The following is a 23,048-nucleotide window of genomic DNA, read 5'->3' as shown; positions in this document are numbered from 1 at the left end:
TCACCATGATAGACAGAGCTCTCAGCACACCAGAGGCTTAATCATTATCAAGACTTTTGTAGGCATCATGGCAAAGGAGCACTTAAGGAAGGATTTGTAGGAGGATAACAAGGTAGCTTTGAGGATGTTAACTAGGAGATCCTCCCAAGTATCAGGGCAGTAAGGGAGAAAGCACAATGAATCTTGTTTGAAAATTTAACAAGACAGTGATGGAGGCTGCATCATGGGCCAGTTGGAGGCAGGAGTTGATATCTCAGTAACAAGTAAGAGATGGTAGGTCAGGTGAGGACAAGCCAGGAGGGCTCTGAAAGAGAAGATAATTAGCTTATGTTTCATGTGATACAGAAGGTGGAGCTAATGAAGGAATGCAAAAAGAGGGGTGACAAAGTTACAGGTTAGAAAAGGGATCTTTGCAGTTGTATTCTGTATGGATATAAGCAGGGCAAGATTGTTTTGTCAAGGCCAAAGAGAAGGATACTGCAGTAATCGAGATGCAAGATAATGAGATCCTGGATGAAAGAATTTTAGCTGCGTGGATGGTAGGAAAGACTGTTTATCTTAGAGATTCAGACAAAATCTGTAAGTTTAGACATAGCTTGGATGTGAGAATGTACAGAGAGGTGTTGAAGGTGACACCTAAAGTTATGGGCCTGAGTGACAGGTGGGAAGGTGGTACTGTCCAAAGTGATCAAGAAAAGAGGTAGTAGGGAGGGTTGGTTGGGAGGTAGGCGAGATTAAAAGCTTTCTTTTAGTCATATATAGCTTGAGCTGACAGCTAGACTTCCACAAGACGTGAGAGACAGGCTGAGATTTTAGTTTGGACAGAAGGAGAGAGGTCTGGGTAGAGACGGTCGTTGAATTTGTATTTGCAGATGAGATTACCCAGAGATAAGATGTAGAGGGAGAAGAGAAGACCAAGAATAGAGCCCTATAGAGCCCTGACAGAAAGTTGGGGGAGAGGAGAAGGAGAAGGATCCTGCAAAGGATATGCTGAAGGAGCAATTAGAGAAGTAGGAGAAACACCAGGAAACGACAGAGTCAGAGAAGCCAAGAGAGGCCAAAATTTCAAGAGAAGAGCACAAGTGAAAGAGTCAAAGGTGGCTGACAGGTCAAGGAAAATAAGGATGGAGTGGTGGTTCTAAGATTTGGCTACGAAGAGGATGAGAGAACAAAACATGTGACAGGTGTTAGTCACTTTCCTTAATAAATACACTACTAGAAGATGGTCAGATGCTACAGTGATGAGTGTGGTATAAGAATCTACGGAGAACAAAATGGCATAGACTAGGTATACTAGAACCCCATGATCCCTCCTGGACTTTATGAATCTTTTGGATTGGTTGGCATTTGTGCTCTCAAAATAGCATTGAGTCTTTTGCCTTAGTTGAACATGTGTACTCTGTAGATCAAAGAATAGCATCTCATTTTTTATTTTATTTTGCTAAACATTTAAAGTAGTTCAAAATTGCTCCTCCTCAGAATGAGGTGAATTCAAAGCACTGCCAGTCACTAGCCTCATCCATAAACTGAGATAGTTAGTTCTGCCAAATTATGGGCTAGTTTGAAGTATCATATGCATGCATGCCATCTGGCCCTGCCCACATCAGAAAGGGATGTGTGCATGCCTTCACTGCAGCATTGTCTTCCCAACTCCTGGACCCACAGAGGATCCATCACAGGGCCAGAGAGCAATGTGTAAGGAGGAGGAGCAGGGTCAAGGGTAGCTGCATTATCTTGTCTATGGCCCATGTTCATTTTGTATAACCATCCAGATGTAGGTTGGAACCCTGACAGCATAGCTCCATTGGCACTATGATGCCATGGGGATGAAAGTCAGGGGGTGCTCAAGCCAATGTGGCATCACTAGAAAATGCAGATGGCCCTGTGCTTTCAGTGCATCTAGGGGGTTTTGCAGGGTTTGGGGGCCTTTCTGACCTTCCTCCCCGCCCCCAGAAAGCGCTCTCTGGCCATGTATGTGGAGGTTGTGAGATATTCCGCTGCCTAGCAGGAACAAAGCAGCAACCTAGCAAAGTTTCACTGAAGAAGTGAAGTGCTCTATTGCTTTTCTATTGAATTCTAATCTACATTCCTGAACTCTACGGCTACCACTAACACCATTAGTAGATTTAACTTAGAAGTGTAGGCAAAGGGAATAGTCACATATATAAATCTGATTTGGAACTACAACATGACTACAGGCTGGCACCCGTAGAGCCATGTACTGGCATGCTGAGAATGAAAACTCAGGCTGATCCTTGCTTCTAATAAAGGCCATAAGATGTGCTATGGAGGAAAGGCATTCAGCTCTGGAAAGGTTGGTGGAAAGAAAAAAATGAGGGAAGTGTATCTTATATTGTTCTGAAATACCCTTCTAACCAACCCAGGTGCAGTGCATTCTAACTTCAGTGGGTATTATGACCAACCTTCTACCAAAAGGGAGATTGACTCAGTGGGTTTGTTTGTTTTAAAAAGGAAGAATCTCAAAAGTTAAATACACACACAACAGAAACCCCTACTTGTTTGATAAGGCTATACAATTAATAATGCCACTATCTAAGCCTAGCCAGACCACTTTAACTATTGAAATTTGCTTTAAAATCCTTACATTTATTTTGAAGTTTGAATAGGGTTTTTTTTAAGTTGCAATTAAAAGCAATACCATTTAAATTTAGAAGTTATATATAGTTAAGGAGAATTTTAGTATATTTCTTTATATATGTCAAAACCTGAATATACTCTGCTGGTGTAGTTAAAAAAAAAAAAATCTCTAGATGAAGACATAGATTGGTGATTGGACAAAGTTTTTAGTTCACTAATTTTTGTGTGTGTAGGAGGGTTGGAGCGGGAAATAGCCAAAAGAAAGGCCACTTTCAAGAAAGGGTAGTTTGGGGAAACTAGTAACAGAAGTACCAAGAGAAATGAAATTCAGAAATAACAAAAGAGGATTGTATTAAGGATATTAGGAAAGTGATTATGATAAATCAGTGCTTAGTAGATGTTATAAAGTTGATATCAGTGTTTACAATGTACGGTCTTACTTTTATGAGTTTATACATCAGCCACAAAATTTTCTCCCCCACGCTGAGTTTAAATTATGGAAAGAAAAAAGAAGCAACTCCCTACCCTGCAACAAAACCCAGCACCCCAGTTGAAAAAACACCTTTTTTGCTCTCTTCTCCCTTTCCTGCTGATTCTTAGGTTTGTAAAAGAGGACTTGAAGTTTTTTGTTTTTTTTTAACCACCTAGCTCAGTTTCCAAGCACCTTGCAACCACTCCCCCATGGTGAACCTAAAAAAAAAAAAAGAGTTGAAACAACTGTTTGTCTTTCCTACCTTTTTGATTTATAACTCAAAGGAATAGGCCAGCTCTTCTCCCTCCATCACTGACTTTTGCCTCCTCTGCATGCTCCCTTTTTACTGAACATTGTAGATCAGGACTTTTTGGCTCCCACAAATAGAGTACAAGAATGTTGGTTCCCACTACAGCCTGTTCACATTGCTGTTTTATGTACTGTATTTTATTTACAAACATTAGCAGGGCCTAAGCCAGGACAAGTAACATGGAAGAATGCTGCAATATTGCCTCAACTGGCCACTGGCATATTATAGCAGGCAAACAACAATATTTTTAAATAAAATAGTATATTACCTAATCTTGACTTGGAGTTTTTTAAATTATATCCAAAGTCAAGAGAGAGGAAGCCAGGTAAAAAGAAGATGCCCCACTATTTTTGTTTTTTATATGGGATGACATGGACTCACTTAATCTCAGTTTTTCCCCTGTAATTATTGTTGGTGTTAATATGTGGCAGTTTCTGCTTATAGCAGGAATCTATAATAAAAAGGAAAAACTGGAATGTGTAGATGAGTGTCCCAAAGGTTTCCTGGATGACAGGGACTTGGCTGATTATACTGCCAAAATTATAGAGTGTAAAGTCTGCTTTCTGAAATGAGAGTTTATAATACACTTGTTTTGGCTCTTTAAAATCCAGCAATTACCTAAAGCTCCCTGAGCTCTTGGATACTATTAATATGAATAAAATTTTTGTCATGGGTCTTATAGCCTTGGCCGTTCTCTTGAGTGGTTTTAAGGCTGCTGCAATGCCCTTTGAAGTCAATGGCAAGGGGTCTATTGAATTCAGTGAATAGTGCATTAGGCCATTAATGAGATAAACACAAGTTCTTTTTCTGACTTGCTCCAGAACATGAACTACAACTAGATATCCTACTAAGCAATCCTGCAAAATTCCATTGGGTATCCTAGAACAACCTCTACCTTCACAGTCAATGAGAAATAATCTGCTTTCTTGGGATTAGGCAGTCATGAGCAGACAGATATGTTTACAGTATAGGTTTAAAAAGTTTTAAAGCAATTCTCAGTTTAGATGGCCAACAACATCTAAGTGGAGATTCCCATTCATTTTGTATAATGTTGTTTAAGATTTGATTAACTGAGATTCTGAAGGATTTTGAACCCCTAATTTATTTAAGATTTTGGATTTGTAACATGCACCCCTCCACACACAGCTTCAAGCACATATATATAATTTAACCAATATATTTAACTTCCTTTTCCCCCCCAGAGTAAACAGAAGCATCCCCTAATACAATCTATCAATTAGTTATCTGTTCCCACAACAACTTCCCTTTCTAAATATAGATTACCTACTGAGAACTATTCCTCTTTACCGTACTTATATTTAGATTTAACCATTTGTAGACTATCCCTCAACACTTTAAAAACAGAGAATCTCTGTGTCTCCCTTGGTATCATTTTCTCAAGAAGTCTATTCCATTTCTTTAGATTTTAAATAATCTCCTCAAATGACACCCAAAAGATGTGAATTTTCTGCAAATGCTTTTGGTATGGTGAATATAATGCTACTCTTTATGACTGATCCAATTCCCATACAAAAAAGAATTGGGTGTTTTTAGATGTTCTTTTGTACTCTTATAACTCAAAAAATATTCTCCCACATTCTTTTTTTTTTTTTAAGAATGTTTGCTATTCAAAATTCTAAATCCTGATCTGCCCATCCCATTCTCCCTGGACACTACAAATTGGAGGCTGGGGTGCAGGTCATCATGCTAAATAAAAATCCTATTATGTCTTCACAGGGAATAAGTATCAAAACATGATATACTTTAATTTGTAAATTATATATTTAAGAAAGGTAATTTTTTTTTTGCTATTTTGCATTGTGTTTACAGGAACCAGATTAGGTAATAGAATATCTGTGCTCCATATGCAGCTCTCCCAAATTGGCTAAATACTATGTAACCATATTTTGTCAAGTGACAATGTATCAGTCTAATTTTGGTATCTAATCTTTTTAAACAGGAAGATGTACTTATCTGGCTTTAAAATGTCATGATATTTGTTTTTGTTCTGTTAGAATATGAGCAAAATCTAATTTAGCAATATCGAACCTTTTACATTTCATATCTCCTCAAAGTGCATGTCACCAACAAATGTTCCACATTCCATTTATAAATTCATTTTGCATACCCGATTATAGTATTTTTTCCTCAGCTGATTAAAGGGTCAGCGCAGTCTTTAACTCTGTTGAAATTCATTCTTTAGTCTTACTTTTTATTACACCTCGATAAAATGCTCTGTTTACAATAGGTACGGATTTGTTCTAAACAGACATCTTTTATTAAGTAGTCCGAGGGCAAAGCAACAGGAAACTGAGTGTGAAACAGGTATCATTACAGCTTAATACGGTTTGACCAGGGGACTAACAAAACAAAACCAGTTGGGTTAACACAATATAAAGAAATTACGTCTACATGAATAAAATTTTATCTTATCTTGCAACAAAATCATTTTGCATGATATTCTTACCTAAAGAATGTGCAGCTGTAGTTTTGGAGCTGAAAAATCGTCCAAGTCCAAGGTCTCCAAGCTTTACTACTCCTGTAGCTGTAATGAACACATTAGCTGGCTTTATATCTATGAAGAGAAAAACATTTTGCAGTGTTATCAATAAACCCTACTGCACCATCAATAATACATGTAATGAGTCTTGTAATTTTGTATAATGTTAATCAAATCAAATGACAGTACTGTTTAGAAAATCTTTTAAGCATTTAATAAAATGTGAATTCGGGATTTTAAAAATTCTAATTAACTTTTGTGGCTATAACTCAAGTTACTTTTACTGGTTGGGCTGATTTCACTATAGAAACAAAAACGGAGCAATGAAAAACAACAAATAAAAAAAGCAACACATAAAACAGTTTTAGCTCTAAAACTACAAAATATGCACATGCTGATAATACCTATTGTTATATAAACTATTTAAGTCTTAACCCTGCCCTTTGGAGACAACAGCAGCATTTTAAAAAGGTACCTGACACTAGTTTCCTAAATAAGTTTGACCTGCTTTTTTTTTTTAATTGTCAAGTACCCTCAGCTGTCACTGAGATCAAGAACAACAGCTCAACAGTTCAAAAGCAGAACTTTTGAAAATCAGGTCAAGTTTATGTATGAACATAACAATAGGCACCCTTCTTAAAAAAAACCCTGATCTGCATGATTTTAACTTTTGTTGGAAACATGGAAAATGCTACTATTCAATACACTACCATTTAACTTACTTAAGGTTCCCTATAAGGCATGCTTACCATGTGAGAACTTTCACCTCCTCCTTTCCACACACTTACTTTTTCAGGCTTTTGGCCTTTCATCCATGCATGTGTGTTTAATAGGATCACAAGAACAGCAATTTGCAGGGGTGGCTGGTAACTAGGGACTGATGGGTCCAAGTGTGGTTTATCTATTGAACGGTGCATGGGAGGACTTAGACAGAGGTGAAGTTCAGAAGGGCTAGTGGTGGGAGGACAGACTGGGGTGGGAGCTAGTGATGTGACGGCATTGAGCCAGGGGCTGAATAGGAGGGGGATGCAGGGCCACATGTGGACAAGGGGAGGTGGGTGGCTGAGTGGGGGTGCAGGGCCACATGGATTCAGGGGGGAGTAGGGTGCAGGGACAGGGAAGGAGGGGTGGCTGAGTGGGGGTGCAGGACATGGAAAGGACAGGAGTGCAGGGACACATGGGGACAGGTGCAGATGTTCCTGACTGAATGGGAGAGGCTAGGGGTCAGCATGCGGAAGGCTTCCCAACTCCCTAACAATTCCTCCCCCAACCAACAAAACCCCTGTTCCATACTTCTCCCACCCATACCCAACAGCCCTCCAGCTTCACTCCCAGGCTCCTTCCCATCAATTACTTCCCTCTCAGCTCCTCTGTTACCCCTGACTCCCCAAAGACTTTGCACTGCTTCTGAGGGGTGTGTGAAATACATTTCTGGATTGTAGTTTAAATGAATTATTACTCAAAGTTCGGTATTAGTATGCCTAGTAAGGAATCTATTTGTCAAAAAACATTTCCTGAATCTTTTTTGTTGTCTCTATTGCTATAGACATACTTGCTGACAGGTATTTTGAAATAAATTACCAAAATAATTGAAACTGGAGTGATTATATTGTGTTGTTTTGACAAATAAAATATGCAGAATTTTAAAATATTGTGGGCAGAATTTTTAATTTTTTGGTGCAGAATTCCCCCGGAGTATCATATATCTTTTAAAAAGAAATCCTTTCTATTTTTAAAGTTACTTATAAAATACTGCAACAACACACACATTGTGTTAGCTACTTGTCGAAATTGACTCTTTTAATATGTTATTTGGTATCATTTGCATTGAACCTCCCAAGTTCTCTCATATATTTAATACTTGTTAAAGATGCAATATCTATGATCCTATGTTACCTCTATGCATGACACGACGAGAATGCATATGTTCCAATGCACTGCACAGCTGAACAAAGTACTTCCAAACTGTCCTTTCAGGAATCAACCTCTTCTGTTTCTTAAAATGCTTTATAAAAGAAAACAGAGAAGTACTGAAAACGTATTACAGAATTAACTGAGAAAACAGGTAAACTCTTAATTAAAAGCTATTAAGACAGAGCTCACTTAATTTGAGCAAAAGTTTCTAGGGCTATTTCCAGATATGGAAGTTCAACTTCTCCCTGAAATAGTAACATATAATACACCAGCACAGGATGTGCTGACATTAATCAACAAATACAACACTATACTGAACGTTAAGCTGTTTAAAATAATTCCACAGTCCTAAGAAAAGTTCATATAATGTTTATTTAACAAAGTTACATTTTTCAGAGGAAAAAAAGCCTCAGTGGAGGGAAATGGGGGTGGAATGTTGTAGTACAGAATCAATCTGCCATATAATGGATAAAAGACAGCAGTAAGGAAAAGTTACTAAAGGAATTCTCAAAATAAAGAAGTTTTCACCACCAAAATTAATTTCTATAGGCTTTTATTCTCATGAGCCTAGAACGAAGAAAACAAATACCAACGATACACATTCATAAGCTGTCAAAATTATGTAACTCAATTTTAGAAGCCATAGAGTATGTAAAATTGGGAACACAGGAACTGTGTAGGTCTAAGAATTTAAAATACTTCAGTCAGTCAATTTGCCTCTCCTGTTCAACTTTTTTTGCAGTTAAATGGCTACACCAGGTAAAATTCAACAATGTTCATCTCTTTCAAATACTGTATTCAAGGATGGCAAATAGCTGCCGAGTTCTCCATAACTGCATATTGAGAACCCATAATAGCCAATTCTAGAACATGAAAGTTTGACAATTTTAAAAACTTTGCTGCCAGAGGTGGGTACGCTTAAATGAAAACTTCCCCAGAAGTCTGCTGTTTGTCTATCTATACTTGAGACATATATTACATACTTAGTTTGATAAGAAGGGCAAGCAAATTAGAAAAATCTTTTAAGGGATCCTAACAATCATACAGTAATCAGATCCTCTACTATTAAAAACAAAACCTTACAAATTATGTCAATAAAATACATATAGTATCAGCATTACACTTGACAGAAAGGTCATGTACAGATCAGTTATCAGTGCTGTAAGGAAGCAGCAATATTTTGTTCAGTGTCTTTAAAAAAAAAGGCAGAAAAACTGACTCTGTAGATAGGCTGCATCCTAACGCAACAACATAATGTCAGAGAGACCGGTATTATTAAAAGAGCAATAGCAAAATATACTGGAAATAAAGGAAATCATAAAATTTCACCAAAAATAGTAAGTTTAGTTCAAGACTATGTCAATATAAGTTTTTATTCAAACGAGCCAATGCTTTAAAATCAGTTCTTTAACTATAACTTTCATTCAGATTTGGATTCAATCCAAACAAACACTGTGTATCTGTTCTCCCCAGAGCTGAATTTGCATATCAGAGGATTGTTTGATGTCAACGGGAAGATGGAGACCAGGTTTCTTTTCATTTATAAACAAATACACAATACTATGTAAGTATATGTACATGAAAGCATACTTCCTTGATTCAAAATGAATTCTGAAAATTATCATAATTATAACTATGTACAATAAAAAAAATCTTCAAAATGTTCTTAAATAAACTGAACTTTAAGTACAAGCAAGCATGAAAAATTCACAAAACAAAGTATGCAGTTTTTTTGCATCTTATCCATAAAAAACCCTTTAAAAGTATAATGCACGTTTGTAAAAAAATAATTTTCTTTTAACATTTCATTCATTTGCCAGCTACACTGTTGTAGCACACTGTACACAAAATTCTAAAGAAATAGCTTAAGAATTCCAATGATTCAAGCATTCCACATTCATATAAATATGTGAAAGTGAATTGCTTTTGGGGTATTCTGACCTAACTAAAGTATGTTACTTTTGCATGACATTAACATACTCCTTTCTGAGGTCATCACTAATATTAAGTTGTTATAAATGTGAACTTTGATTTATTACTCATGTGAAAAGGATGGCATAAACAAATCTATCCGTTCTTTAAGCAAGCATTTTATTTAATAAAGGAACAAAACGTTATTTTCACTTGCTTACACTTAAAAATACTTCAAGTCTTTTAAAATAAATCTTCATAATATTTTGAGGGGTTATCACCTTGTTTTTTTAATTTCTGGCATATTTTTAATGTTTCCTTGGTCTGCCATGAACCAAGAAACAAACAATGAATGAAAGCTTGCGATATTAAAGCAAACTGATTTCACAGACACCAATTTCCAAAAAATAGCTTGCTTTTAGGGAACAGTTTTATTAAGAGCTTTGGTTTCTGCTGAGAGAAAAAAAACAAAACAAAAATGAAAAACTTTTGCTCACAGCTTTACCTTTTCACACATCTATTCTGTGTTGATGAAACACTATCCAGTTTCTTATGTGTATCTTACACTGTATGGCATCTTTTTAAGCATATTTAAGGAAAAAGAAGAGGCACAATAGCCCTGTTTTAATGTTTGGTGTTCCCTCTAGTCCTTCTTCCTTTTTTTTTTTTTGAACACTCTATAATGTGAAAATGCAATTGTTCTGATGGTGGCACTGTTGGCCATCTCCTAAGGAAATGCCAAGGTACAAAGGACATGGACAAGAAAAATACCTCAGAATTGATTTCAGGTTGTGTCCGCACCCACTGCCCCTTTGGGAAAGCAGTATTTTAAAAGTTATTCTGTGTAGAAGTTGGACCCCAGTGTGGATTGATTGAGACAGAAAAAATAATTTTTGCTTTTACTGCAGGACTGGACTTTGTTGCAAACCAGAGAGTTTTCAGATAGCCTGATATCAAAGTAACTGGGTAGCTCAAAGTGACATGCTGTATAGCCATTGAATCCAAGCAGCACTTATTAGGGGCATGGAGGCCACATGGAGGGCACAACTGGTAGCCAAGTGGCAGTAATGTGTTCTCAGGATGTCTTCTTGTGCCCACTTCCAGTTTTTTTTCCCAATCATTCCATACCACCACCACTTCCTCCTCAAAAATCAAAGGGAATTTACTGCCCCAAAACATCAACAAATAAGAGTTGAGGTTGACTGGGAATGCCTTGTACCCCTACAGAATGTTAGCTTGAAAAAACAAAAACAAGCAAACAAATGCACTTATACTTAAATCTCCAAAAGGCATGAAATACCTAGTCAAGGTACAAAACCAGCCCTGTTTCACAACCTTAATTCTGCCCTTTTCAACCCATCCCTGACAGACATTGTAGCACTGTCTCCTTCCAGATGATATGGAACAATAGTACAACAGGAGAAACTGTCAGAGCATGTCCTCATTAAGGCAAATTTGAACACCAGGTTGCTATGCCTGGCCTATCCTCAACCACTGCACCTATTCTGCACAAATCACTCCAAAGTTGTTAGATGTTACCATCCCTTGACCTCTGTCCTAAGGATTTCCTCTGGAATATTACCTGTACCCTGTAATGTATGGTCATACATGCTATTGGACTGTTGCTACCTTTTGGGGAATCTGCCAGTATAATTTATGAATTCTGTACGAGGTTATGAACTCTCTGTATGTATCTTTACCAAGGTGAAAAATCCATTTTGCACGTGAGGCTAGTTGTCCTTCCAACTCCAGGCTGGAATTAAATTCTAACAGGGGTAGGGACAAAGCAAAGTCTAACACCAGCGAGTAATTTAACTTAAATGCAAGACTACTATAATGTAATAGCGGCTAACAATAGATTGGCTCCCAACCAGAACTGATTGATCACAGGAGAAGTTGCCTGGGCTACAAAGTCTCATGCTGGTTGTCTGTGATGATCTGACTGAGGGACTGGAAGGTTATAAAAATGGCAAAAGCTACTTTATTGGCTCTGTTCTTTGGGATCATTTTTCTTCAGGTCAAGAAGAAGGCAAAGCAACCCAGCATGTAGGGGGCCTGATGAGACAGGGTACCCTGCCTACCTTCCTGAACACAGATGGTTCCCCAAGGGAATGGTGAGCTAGTGAGGGGCTAAAGCATTGTGTTCAGGATGTTTGTGGTATTCTAAATGACCTTTACTCTCTCGTGTGGCATGTGATTAAGTAAGAGCAATGATGTCGGTGCAAAGTATGTATGTGTGTTATATGCTTCACAACTTGCTACAGGTCTCCCGAGAGAGTTGGAACAGGAAACCATCAGGCTCACAACTGGAGCTCTCGGTGAGGGCATGTTTAAGCAAACAGGGAAGTCTGAGAGGTCAACGCTGAATACAGGCTAGGCCTCAGGAGGGGATGCCAGACAGAGGGTCTGTGCCCAGTGACTGTGTGGCAGGCCCTAAAAACTGGGATAATGGCTGTGCTCCACTCAGGAGACTTAAGCACCTGGGGACCCATGGGCTGGGTTCCCTCAAAGCGTCTAGGCAAGTGAGGGCCCAAGAGGGAACACTTGATTGGGACATCCGACGACGGTTTCAAATCCCCACAGCAATAATAGATCATGCTCTTCTACTTGTACAAATGACATAACTCAGCACAGAAATGGGGGATTCAGGACCCGTTTGGCTGCAGACGTAACTCTCTTCATATCACAGTGTGAGTTATGGCAATCGGCTGCAAGTAATCCTTGTATCAGGCACAGTTGGAGTATAAGCAGATGAATGAGAATACTGTGGGACAACACACCACATGAAGTGGCATCATTTAGTCATTCCTCATGTCTGCTTATTAAAGGACAGCCTAGCTGAAACACACTTACAGTATAGCTCCTGTGGATCTAGCCACCCCCAGGGGCAGAGTTAAGGTTGTTGTGCAGACCTGATGCGTACCCTAACAATCTCCTGGTTTTCAGATGTTTAAGTAAGTGCATTTGATATTCTGTAAGGGTTGGAGACATCACTGATCATCCCAACTTGGTGTTAATTAAGTTCTAGGGCAGTGAATAATATTGACTGGTGGGTTTTGAAGTGGCTTACAAAGCCCTTCAGATCAAGTGATAAGTGGCATTCAGCCATTCCAGTCTGACAGCAATTCCATGAATGCTGGAAATAAACATGCCCACCTCACAGAAACCCTGACTGCCATCAGTTGTGTCGTCTGCAAGCTTTATTAATGGATTTCTATTTCTTTTAAGGCCATTGATAAAAATATTAAATATCACTAGACCAAGAACTGACCCTTGCAAGGTTCCATTAGAAACCTTGCACTCACTGAAGATTCCCATTAACAATTAAGTTTTGTGATGTTAGTTAGCCAGTTGTTAAGTTTTAAGGAATGTGGCAGACTATGCATTACCGGAAGTCTTTAAAATGAGACAGATATCTTTCTGAACAAAACATGACTTAGTTTAACCACAATTTATTGGGCTCAGTGAAGGAGTCACTAGATGAAATTCTCTGACCTGTCTTATGTAAGACTGTCACTTCTAGTCTTAATATTTATGAATCTATAAAAAAGGAAAATGAGATTTGTGACACTGTGTTCCTGCTGCCTCCCTGCCTCCCCCCCCCATTATCTCTAGAGTCCCTGCAATAAGGTTTCCACTGAAACTGCACTCGGCTTGGCCTTCTCCTGGCTAAGTCTAAGGACCTATTCTCTATACTCACCTTTCTTGATCTACCTACCACTTTTGACATGGTCATTCCCAGCTTCTCACTCCCCTCCTGTTCCATTATCTCCTCCTTGGGTTTTCTTGACCCTTAGTCCCCCCTAGTTCACCTCGACCTGTTCCCACTTTGGGAGAGCGCCTCTGGGCTCTGCCCTTGAACCCCTTATCTCCCTAGACTTTATTCCTGAAGGGATAGAGTGGACTTTTTGCAGGACTGAAAGATGCAAATTGCTCTAGGCAAAAACTCCTGGCCAGAACACAAACTTCTGAGTAACTGACTTCATGATCCAACTTCCTTTTTCCAGTAGCCGCAACCCCAGCTTCACAAATTTCTGAAACAGTCATAGGGCCCTTTTCAGCACCAAAAAACTAGCTGTGGCAGCAGGCTCCCCCTGCTGAAGAGTTGCCAGACTTGACTGTTCCGCCTTGCTACTGGAAAAACACCAGGCAGAGCTACAGGTGATTCTGGGATAAGGACCCTGGTACCACCATTCTCCATTTTCCTACAGAGAGTGGAAGGGAGCAGACCTAGGGAGAACCAAAGGAAGGATTTTAAAAAAAAGAGTGGGATGAAATACTGATGAGCTAAGGAAATCTTAGCAACATGTGTTTTCTAAAGAAGAGAGTAAATATGATGTGGGCAACAGGGAGGAAAAGAAGAGATTGCAGTAGTCAAGACAGGAGATAGAAGGCTGTGTGGCCAAAAAGGAAAAATAAGATTTTAGAAGTGTTTTGGAAGAAGAACTGGCACGATTTGGGCACTATTTTTAGTGTGCAGGGCATGGGAGAGGGAGTCATCAGAAATTAATCCTTGTATTATAGACCTGGGTGTTAAGATCAGAGTCCCACGTTGTCTGCAGATGCTCCACTGTAGGTTTTCTGTATTTTTAAAAATTATATTATTGTATTACCATGTACCACATTCTAATTTTGATATTTTATCAGAGAGATGGCATTCTAACAGATTTGCCTGGGTCTCATCAGTTCTGGAATTCAAATTGCCTACCGTTGGCATTGGAATCAGTTTTTCCGACCAACATCCCTGGATTTCCTATCCAATACAAAAACCAGAATTTTCATCCAAACCTAAAGTCACTTCTCCTAGCAGCGCGGATCTCAGCAGTATTTGCTAAACAAAACAAAACAAAGGTTGCTCATACTGTAGTTCAACATTTAAAGAGTCTCAACTGACCTAATGCTACAACTAACACAACAAAAGAGACTCTTCTGCATATACTGGACACCTGAGAATATCTGCTGTTGCTAATAAACTGAACATATACAAGAGAAACAGCTACTTTATTATACATGATTTGACAAAGTATCTATTAATTTTCTTTCAATTACTTACATTTTAGTAATTTTTCCAGCATCTAAAACTAACTTTTATAGAGGTATTTCCATAACAAAAAAAATCATTACATTATATATTTCTTTGTACTTCATGAAACATCGGTAAAAGTTGTTTGTATACTCAGTTACTGAAATACAGTACGTTTTTCCCCCACGTCAGGAGAGAGTGCCTCTGATATGAAATACTTCGGTCCTACAAGAAAAGGAGTACTCAAGCCACATCGGATGAAGTGATCTGTAGCTCACGAAAGCTTATGCTCAAATAAATTGGTTAGTCTCTAAGGTGCCACAAGTACTCCTTTTCTTTTTGTGAATACAGATTAACACGGCTGCTACTCTGAAACCTGCCATTATAAGAGAGAATTATTTAAAATGCTTTGATGTTTTCCACTTTTTAACATATACAGATTCTTCTATATGCATACTGTATAAAAATACTTCAGTAAAAGGAAAAAGTTTATGCCCCTTTTTTTCTTCTATTTGGCACTAACTCTTCTCTCACTACTTCTCTTGCTAATGACTCATGGTTCTTCATTACTTTCAAAAGTCTATATAATCTATGAGGGCCACTCCATTTTCTTCTTCTCAAAGCCTTGAGACAGCCACACTTTAGTTTTCTGAATTTAACTAGGATTCCTGGAAGTTTCTGACTGAACCTCATTTTAGTTACCGTAGATTTTCCAACTGGACTAATCACTTTTCCAGTATCAGGCTCATTTACTATCTTTCCCTGCAGATCAGTCCGTCCATAATCACTCAGCTCCACTGATGCTTTAAATCACTCTTGAAAGCAAAAACTTTTTATGTTAGAGATGGATATCGTCCATTGAAAATAGAAAGTTTCATCTTAGAGCCAAGGAGGTGAAATTTCAAAGCATTGCATCATTTTAGTTCTCTCTGCAGAAAGACTCAGCTGAGCCAAGGCTCCTTAAAATATATAGCAGTATGTCCAAGTTCAACAGTTCTTGTTTACATACAACTTTTCTTTCCAATAAACCCCCTTGAGGAAATTGGTACATCATCAAGTGGAGGGAAAGTTTTGTTATAAATTATAGATGATCCTTAATAAAACCAGTGGCAAAGTACAGTAAATACAGCAGGCTCCCACACTAACCCTATCATATTTAGCTTAATAAAAAATCCAAGAAACCTTCCTTCCCCGTTCTCAAAGTGTTTAGTTATACAGCACAGAATTACTACTGAAAGTGAAGTTTTTTCACTTCACTAAGTGATAAACATTATAGAAGAGCAAGCAATAGTTCTCTGCTCAAATTATTTTGCATAGAGCATTTTGAACTATTAAGAACTATTTTTCTACTCCTTAAAGGTGATATTCAGGAAGCGAATTAAAGTTCTAGGATCTGGGGGCAGCGATGGGGACAGATGCCCCCAACAGGTTTGGACAAAATTAAGTTTCATTCCAAACAGTTTCTAACATTTCTAGATATAAAGATGACCTCCTAAAGAGGAATGAAGCAGCTGTCCTTTTTGAGTCTAAAAGCAAGCAAGTTTAAACAATAATTTTAAGAGTTATGTTTTGCCACACCCACACATCTGGGCTATTGACACTAAACTATTTAACTACTGATTGTTTTAGCAAAGTGCTAGTACGATTATTCATGGTTACTGGATGCAGTGGTGGACATAGATGATGGCAGATTCCTTCTCTCCCCCACAAAGACACAGCCAAGGCTGCAGGGAAAATCTACTCCCTTCTCCTCAGCATGCATACACACCTTTAATAGGTTTCAGAGTAGCAGCCGTGTTAATCTGTATTCGCAAAAAGAAAAGGAGTACTTGTGGCACCTTAGAGACTAACCAATTTATTTGAGCATAAGCTTTCTTGAGCTACAGCTTATGCTCAAATAAATTGGTTAGTCTCTAAGGTGCCACAAGTACTCCTTTTCTTTTTACCTTTAACAGGGTAAGCGGATACTCCTGACCTTGCTCTAGTTAACAGCCCTGAGAATGGAGAAGCATTCAGAAGCCTGTCATGCTTCCAGGTAACACAAGGGTGGGAGGTGGAGGGCTAACGGGAACACAGCCTGCTGCAGCTGCATTATCCAGCTACAGTTGGCCCATGGCCTCCCACCTACTACCCCCCATTTTCACTGCCTGATAGCTATCCACTGCAATACAAGACCAGCATTAGTAGAACTCAAGTTAGCAGACCCCAGGTTTATTAACCTAGGGCTTGAGCGAGCGAGCACATTCATTTATAACCTCAGTTTAGGAATTGTTGAACCCTGGGTTTCAACCTGGGACTCCAGAGTCTACAGTGCATTATGTGGACCCAAGTCCAACCACCCATATCCTGACTTTCTAACACTGTAGTAAGGTGCTGACTCACCGGCCTGGTGCCTCCTGCTGGTAATCTGGGAATTAGTTCTCTCAGCCCTGGAATGCCTTCTTCTGGCCAGTTTCTCCCTGCCCTTACCTGCCCCCCTGCAGTCCCTCCTGGACCACAGTGCCCTTTACCTTGGGGGGCTGCCCCTCACCCAGGGAACCCACTCCCCTGAGCCCACCTCACCTCAGTGACCCACTGCCAGTCCTCATCTAGGCCCTTTACTCAGGGGCAAACTGCAGTCTGCAAAGGCCACTCATCATTGGCTAGAGGATTGGACCTGCTGCCTTTCCCTGCAGACCCAGTACCTCCTTAGGTCTTCCTGTCAGGCCTCAGCCTGGGAGGTCACCAGGCTTGAGCTCCCCAGCTCAGCCTGCCCCTTCCCCAGCACTGCTCTGTTGAAGGTACCTTGTGTTTCCAGGAAGCCCAGTCCTTCCCACCCCAAGACTAGAGTGAGACTACCTACCTCCTAGCTCACAGCCCTCTGTATATCAGCCCTACTGGGCTTGGACTGGCTGCTACCTGCCTTCCCCTGATTGGCTCCTTGGGGCAGCCCTTTCCCAGAGCTGGTTTTAACCCCTTTCTCTCCAGAGCATGGTACTTGCCCCGCTACAAGAGCCCTCCCAAAATGTGACCTATCTAGCCCTTTGTGGTGTAGTGTGGGAAAACTTGACTGTCCACCAAACTTGACTGTCCAGAGGACAAAGGAAGTTGGCTTGTGGGACTGTGGAATACTTTTGGTGGACTCCCAGTGCACAAGTCCAGTGGGAATGAATCTACACTGCAATGCAACAGGACTTGAACTGTGGGTAGGGTTACCACCTGGCTGGTATTTGACTAGCCTCGCCAGTTTTTTTTTTTTATGGATCTGCCATTTGCCAGAAAAATAATTTAATATGCGGGGGTGGGGGGGGGGGTTAACAGGGATCTAAAGATCTGCTTTATCATCACAAGAAATAGACGCAATTGATTTTCTCTATGATAAAATTCCAAAATGTTCACATTCAAGTGTATAGTTAAAATACAGAATCACTGCAATTTGGGGGAAAATAATCTCAATGAAGACAGACATAAAAAAAGCAGCTTGGAGAAACACAACCAAAGAAAGAAAATTATGTAACTAATCTTATCTATATGTATTACCTCTCTAGGTACTATAAGTGGCTGTTGAAGGTTGTGGGCTGTGGAATTGCTTTGAGGTTGGGGGGTTGGAGCAGGCTTGCCTCGTGTGTGTGTGTGTGTGTGTGTGTGTGTGGAGCAGGGCTTGCATTTCAAAGGTGGTAACCCTAACCATAGGTCCTGGTTTGACTCAGGCACAGACCCTCCACTCTGTGGGATCCTGCATCCAAGCACTGGGTTGGCGTGATTTGTGTATAGATAGAAGGGTGGTTAGGCTCGAGTCTGAGTTTGAACCCTGCAGTATAGACATTCCCTGGGACTCACTCAAATTAAGAGGGTAAAACAATATGAGCTTGTTTCATCGGGCAGTTTTACTAGTTTTGGCTTACAGTACCTCCTCACTTAAAGTCATCCCGGTTAATGTTGTTTTGTTGTTACACTGCCGATCAATTAGAGAACATGCTCGTTTAAAGTTGCGCAATGCTACCTTATAACATTGTTTGGCAGCCACCTGCTTTGTCCACAGCTTGCAAAAAGAGGAGCCTGTTGGAGCTAGCTGGCGGCGGCTTGGAACCAGGGTGGACCGGCAGCCCCCCATCAGCTCCCCACTCCCCTAAGTTTCCTGTGAGGCAGCCACCTAGCAGGCTATCACCTGCCTGCAGTTCAGTTGTCCCTCCCCCCACTGCCATGTGCTTCTCCTGCCCTCTGCCTTGGAGCTGCTCCCAGGAGCCTCCTGCTTGTTGTGCTGGGGGAAGAGGGAAATGGGGGGGCTAATGTCAGGGTGTCCCCCTCCCCCCTGCTCCTCCTGCCCCTCGCTTACCCCATCTCCATAGAGTGGGGGGGGATACGACAGGGCTCAAGACAGAGGGAGCTTGATGGCAGCAGCTGCTGTCTCAACATATTGATCTACTTAAAAAGGCAATGTACTTAGAGTGCGGTCAGCGTGCTTAAAGGGGCAATGTGCATCTCTCTCACACACACAGGGTGTGTCTCGCTGTCTCCTCTTCCTCCATTTGTGCTGCCTTGTAGAGAATAGGGCTACATTAACAACGTGTTAACACTTGAGGGCTCAGCCAAGTGCTAGTTCATCATTTAGCAGTAAGGCATTCCCTGGGAAATATCCCATCCTCTTCCACCCTCTGACTTCACCACCTCACCAGAGCTTCACAATCATCACTGCTGTGTACAGTATTAAACTGTTTGTTTAAAACTTATACTGTGTGTGTGTGTGTGTCTCTCTCTCTATATATATATAGATATATCACCATCTGAATAAGGGGACATGCAGCATGTGGGCATGCAAGGGGAATAGTTCAAATGTGACTCTATAGGCGGAGGATACATGGAGTGAAGGACTGATGGGAGAATAGGAGAGAGGAGCAAAAAATTGAAGTGAAGACGAATGAGAGAACACTGGAGGAGACAGAGATACTATGGAGAATTAATAAGGAGGGCAAGTGACAGAATATAGGAAAGGAAGGACAAACATTATTAAAAACCAATAGGGGATAAAGAGGGAACTAATAAATAGTATAGGAAAAACTACACTAAGAGAAGATGATGTAAAAGATGGAGGGAAAAAAGTGAGTTATATTGTAAAAGGAAACAAATGCTGCGTGAAGAACTGAAGCAAGGCAAATGTAGCAAGTTAAGGTTTGCAGTTTTGATGTACATGTGTGGGTCTCAGGATTTTAGAGTGACAAGGTAGATGAGGTAATATATTTTGCTGAACCAACTTTACTGGCAAGAGAGACAAGGTTTTGAATTTATGCGGTGCTCTTCTTCAGGTGCAGGAAAAGTACTCAGGGAGTCACAGCTAAATACAAGGTGGAAAACAACGTAAAGCACTGTGAGCACTGGAGAGTTAAAAAAAATTGTCCATGCCATGGGACAAAACTTCACAAATCTGGCTGGTGAGTCTTGCCCACATGCTCAGGGTTCAGCTGATCACCACATTTGGGGTCAGGAAGGAATTTTAAACCACGATTTGAGGACTTCAATAGCTCAGACATAGGTTAGAGGTTTGTTACAGGAGTGGTTGGGTGAGATTCTGTGGCCTGCAATGTGCAGGAGATCAGACTAGACGATCATAATGGTCCCTTCTGACCGTCAAGTCTATGATTCTATCTTAAAAACCAAACACACCATGAACTGAAAATAAGTGCATAGAACCAAGTCAAAGTAACCATATTCCAGAGTCCCTAGTGCCCCATCCGCCAAAATGTGGCCACTCTAGCCCATGGTGCACTGTGGGAAAAAATTACGGCCCACCCTGCACATTATCAGGAAGCTCGCTTTGCAAAAGGCTTGCTCAGTTCACTCTTCATTGAAAACCCAGGAGGCTTTCTGATAGTGTGCTTGCAGATCAGTGATCAGAACAGAATGGGTTAACGCTGACCTGAGCTGGTGCTGTTTGCCAAGGGAGGGGCAGCTTTTGTTTTCAACAGAGTGGATTGCAGATTGTTGGGATACAGAGAACTAAAGAAGATGCCCAATGAAACTGTGCAATACTTCTGGGTGACTCCCATGACCTGAGTCAAGTGGGACTGTGGCTACAAGGCAAAGCAATAGGTGCTGGACTCGAGCTTGGACCCCACAATCCTGCAGCGTTCTGGGACCCTGGGTTTGAGCTCTGAGTTAGCCCAATTATATTGTAGACACAAAGAAGATAAGCCTTGAACCTGAGTTTGAATCCTGGACTTACTGGGTTACAGGTTTACATACACTGCAGTATAGACATTCTGGGTAAGCCTAGAGTTTGAACTCAGGCTCAAGCCTAACTCCCCTTCCATCTACACACAAACCGTGCCAACCCAGGGTCCCAGAAACCACGAGTGCAGGTCTGAGCCTGAGTCAAGCCGGGACCCACAGTTCAATCCCTATTGCTTTGCAGTGTAGATGCAGCCCCACTGGACTTATGCTCTTAAGAGTTGATCGAAAGTATTCCACAAACCCATGGGATAACTTCCTTTGTCCTCTGGACAGTCAAGTTTTCCCACACCGCACCACAAAGGGCTAGAGTGATTACATTTTGGGAAGGCACTAGGAAGTCTGGGATATGGGTGGTCAGACTTGGGCCCACATATTGCAGTGTAGACTCTGGAGTCCCAAGATGAGATCCAGGATTCAACAGTTCTTAACCTGGGGTTATAAAGGAGTGTAGACGCTCAAGCCCTAGGTTAACAAACCCAGGGTCTTGCTAACTTGAGTTTTACTGACTCTGGGCTTATATTGCAGTGGAAAGACACCCAGAAAGAGTGGTAGCAGCAAAGAGGAGTGAACTGCCACTAGATTTCTCTGTCCAATAATGGTGCATGAGGGCAAGGGGATAAATGGCCAGCACATTAAGACCTCTTTCCTAAGACAAAGGTTTACTTCCTTGGGCTGCAATGGTAGCGGGTGTCCCAGCCAGTCACCTTCCCCAATCGGAGAGAAACTTCCAAACTAGTACAAGCACAAGGCAGCCTAGGTTTTGCAGAGACACTTCTTTAATGCTTCTATAAGAGTGTGCAAAGAAAGTCAGCAGAGCATAAGGAACTCAAAAGCCAGCTGAGACCCAAGAGAACTTGGAAACAAGCCAACTCAGTATACAAGCGGAAATATGAAAAATATCTATTTCAGAAAAATACTTTCTATGAAAATTAAAGACAGAGAGCATTATTTTTCTATTATAAAAGGAAAAAGTAACACATAAAAGGATATTACCAGTAGCTTAAAGAATCTTTATGTCAAAAATTGGCTTGTGTGGTTCATAGCCCCATGTTTTCCATTCATAAAAAAACTTAATAAAAATATATTAAGTTTTGTTCTATAATTAATATCTCCTATGGTACAGTCTCCTAATAATATTTTCAAGAGGCAAATACTGTTTAAAAAAATAACTAGACACAAAAAGCTCAGAGTAAAAGGGGACATACGTTATTCATAAAAAAACCCTCCCTATATTAAGACAGACTGTACAAAAGCATGCTACTTTTTGAAGTCTTTAACATTTCTTCGAGACATCACTTGAGGTTGGTGCCCAATCACTTTGAACTAGAAAACATGGGCAGCATAGTATACCATAATCCAAAGACTCACAACTCTTAGGACTGTTGGCATGGCTTGTACGTTTATTGTTTTATCAGGTCAGGTAGAGACCAGCAAAATTCACAGTAATTTTCAAGGCTTTTATTTACAGTAGACCTTCAAATTTAAAAATGGAGAAAATCTGAAGTCTTGGAGAAAATTATAAATTGAGAATATGAAGTTGAACTATATTCTAAGGATCTTTGACGTCTAATGATGCTAAACAAAGAAATGTAAATATTATGACTAAAGGAAATTATTCATACCCTAATCTCTTACAAATTTATTCAAGAATACTTCTACAGAAAAATAAATATCCTTAATTAGCTACTATAATTAAGATTTAAAACCCCAATATTATACTGATTATTTTGAACTGGAAAAAAAGGTCAGAATAGGATTACAACTGGAACTCTGGAAATACCACCAAATGTCCAGATGATAACTTGGACTTGGGCACATTTTCTGAGAGGAAACATATGTCACTAGAATTATTTCAGTTATTCAGCAGAAAAATTCAATTTTCAAGGGCAAAGAATTCATTTCTTTCCAAATGCAGAAAGCCCGCTGAGAGAGACTTCCAAGTTCACCTGGAACCTAATTTTGTTCATCTTATATAAGCTTTTAAAACATTTGCCTCATTTTACATGGATGATATACTGGTTTTCAATAGTATCTATAAAACTGATATTGCATTTTAAAATTGGAAAAACATACACACAAGTCTTTTTTTAAAGTAAGAAAGTGCATATGTGAT

General features: G+C 40.0%; 1 protein-coding gene across 10 annotated transcripts in view; it reads right to left on the bottom strand.

Moving 5' to 3' along the window:
- Positions 1 to 23,048, bottom strand: part of NEK7 (NIMA related kinase 7) — a 124,981-nt gene that overhangs the window by 20,390 nt on the left and 81,543 nt on the right. For all 10 annotated transcript variants that reach the window (XM_073356759.2, XM_073356757.2, XM_073356761.2 and 7 more), the window contains 2 exons: positions 7,777 to 7,885; positions 5,848 to 5,955 (listed from right to left, as the gene is read on the bottom strand). In XM_073356759.2, coding sequence (XP_073212860.1) covers positions 5,848 to 5,955; positions 7,777 to 7,885 — 217 coding nt within the window. The remainder of the gene's footprint in view (positions 1 to 5,847; positions 5,956 to 7,776; positions 7,886 to 23,048) is intronic.

The sequence above is a fragment of the Lepidochelys kempii genome, chromosome 8, assembly GCF_965140285.1.
Source record: "Lepidochelys kempii isolate rLepKem1 chromosome 8, rLepKem1.hap1, whole genome shotgun sequence".
NCBI classification, from domain to species: Eukaryota; Metazoa; Chordata; order Testudines; family Cheloniidae; genus Lepidochelys; species Lepidochelys kempii.
Note: the sequence above shows the minus strand (reverse complement) of the source record. Positions and strands in the feature narration are given on the sequence as shown.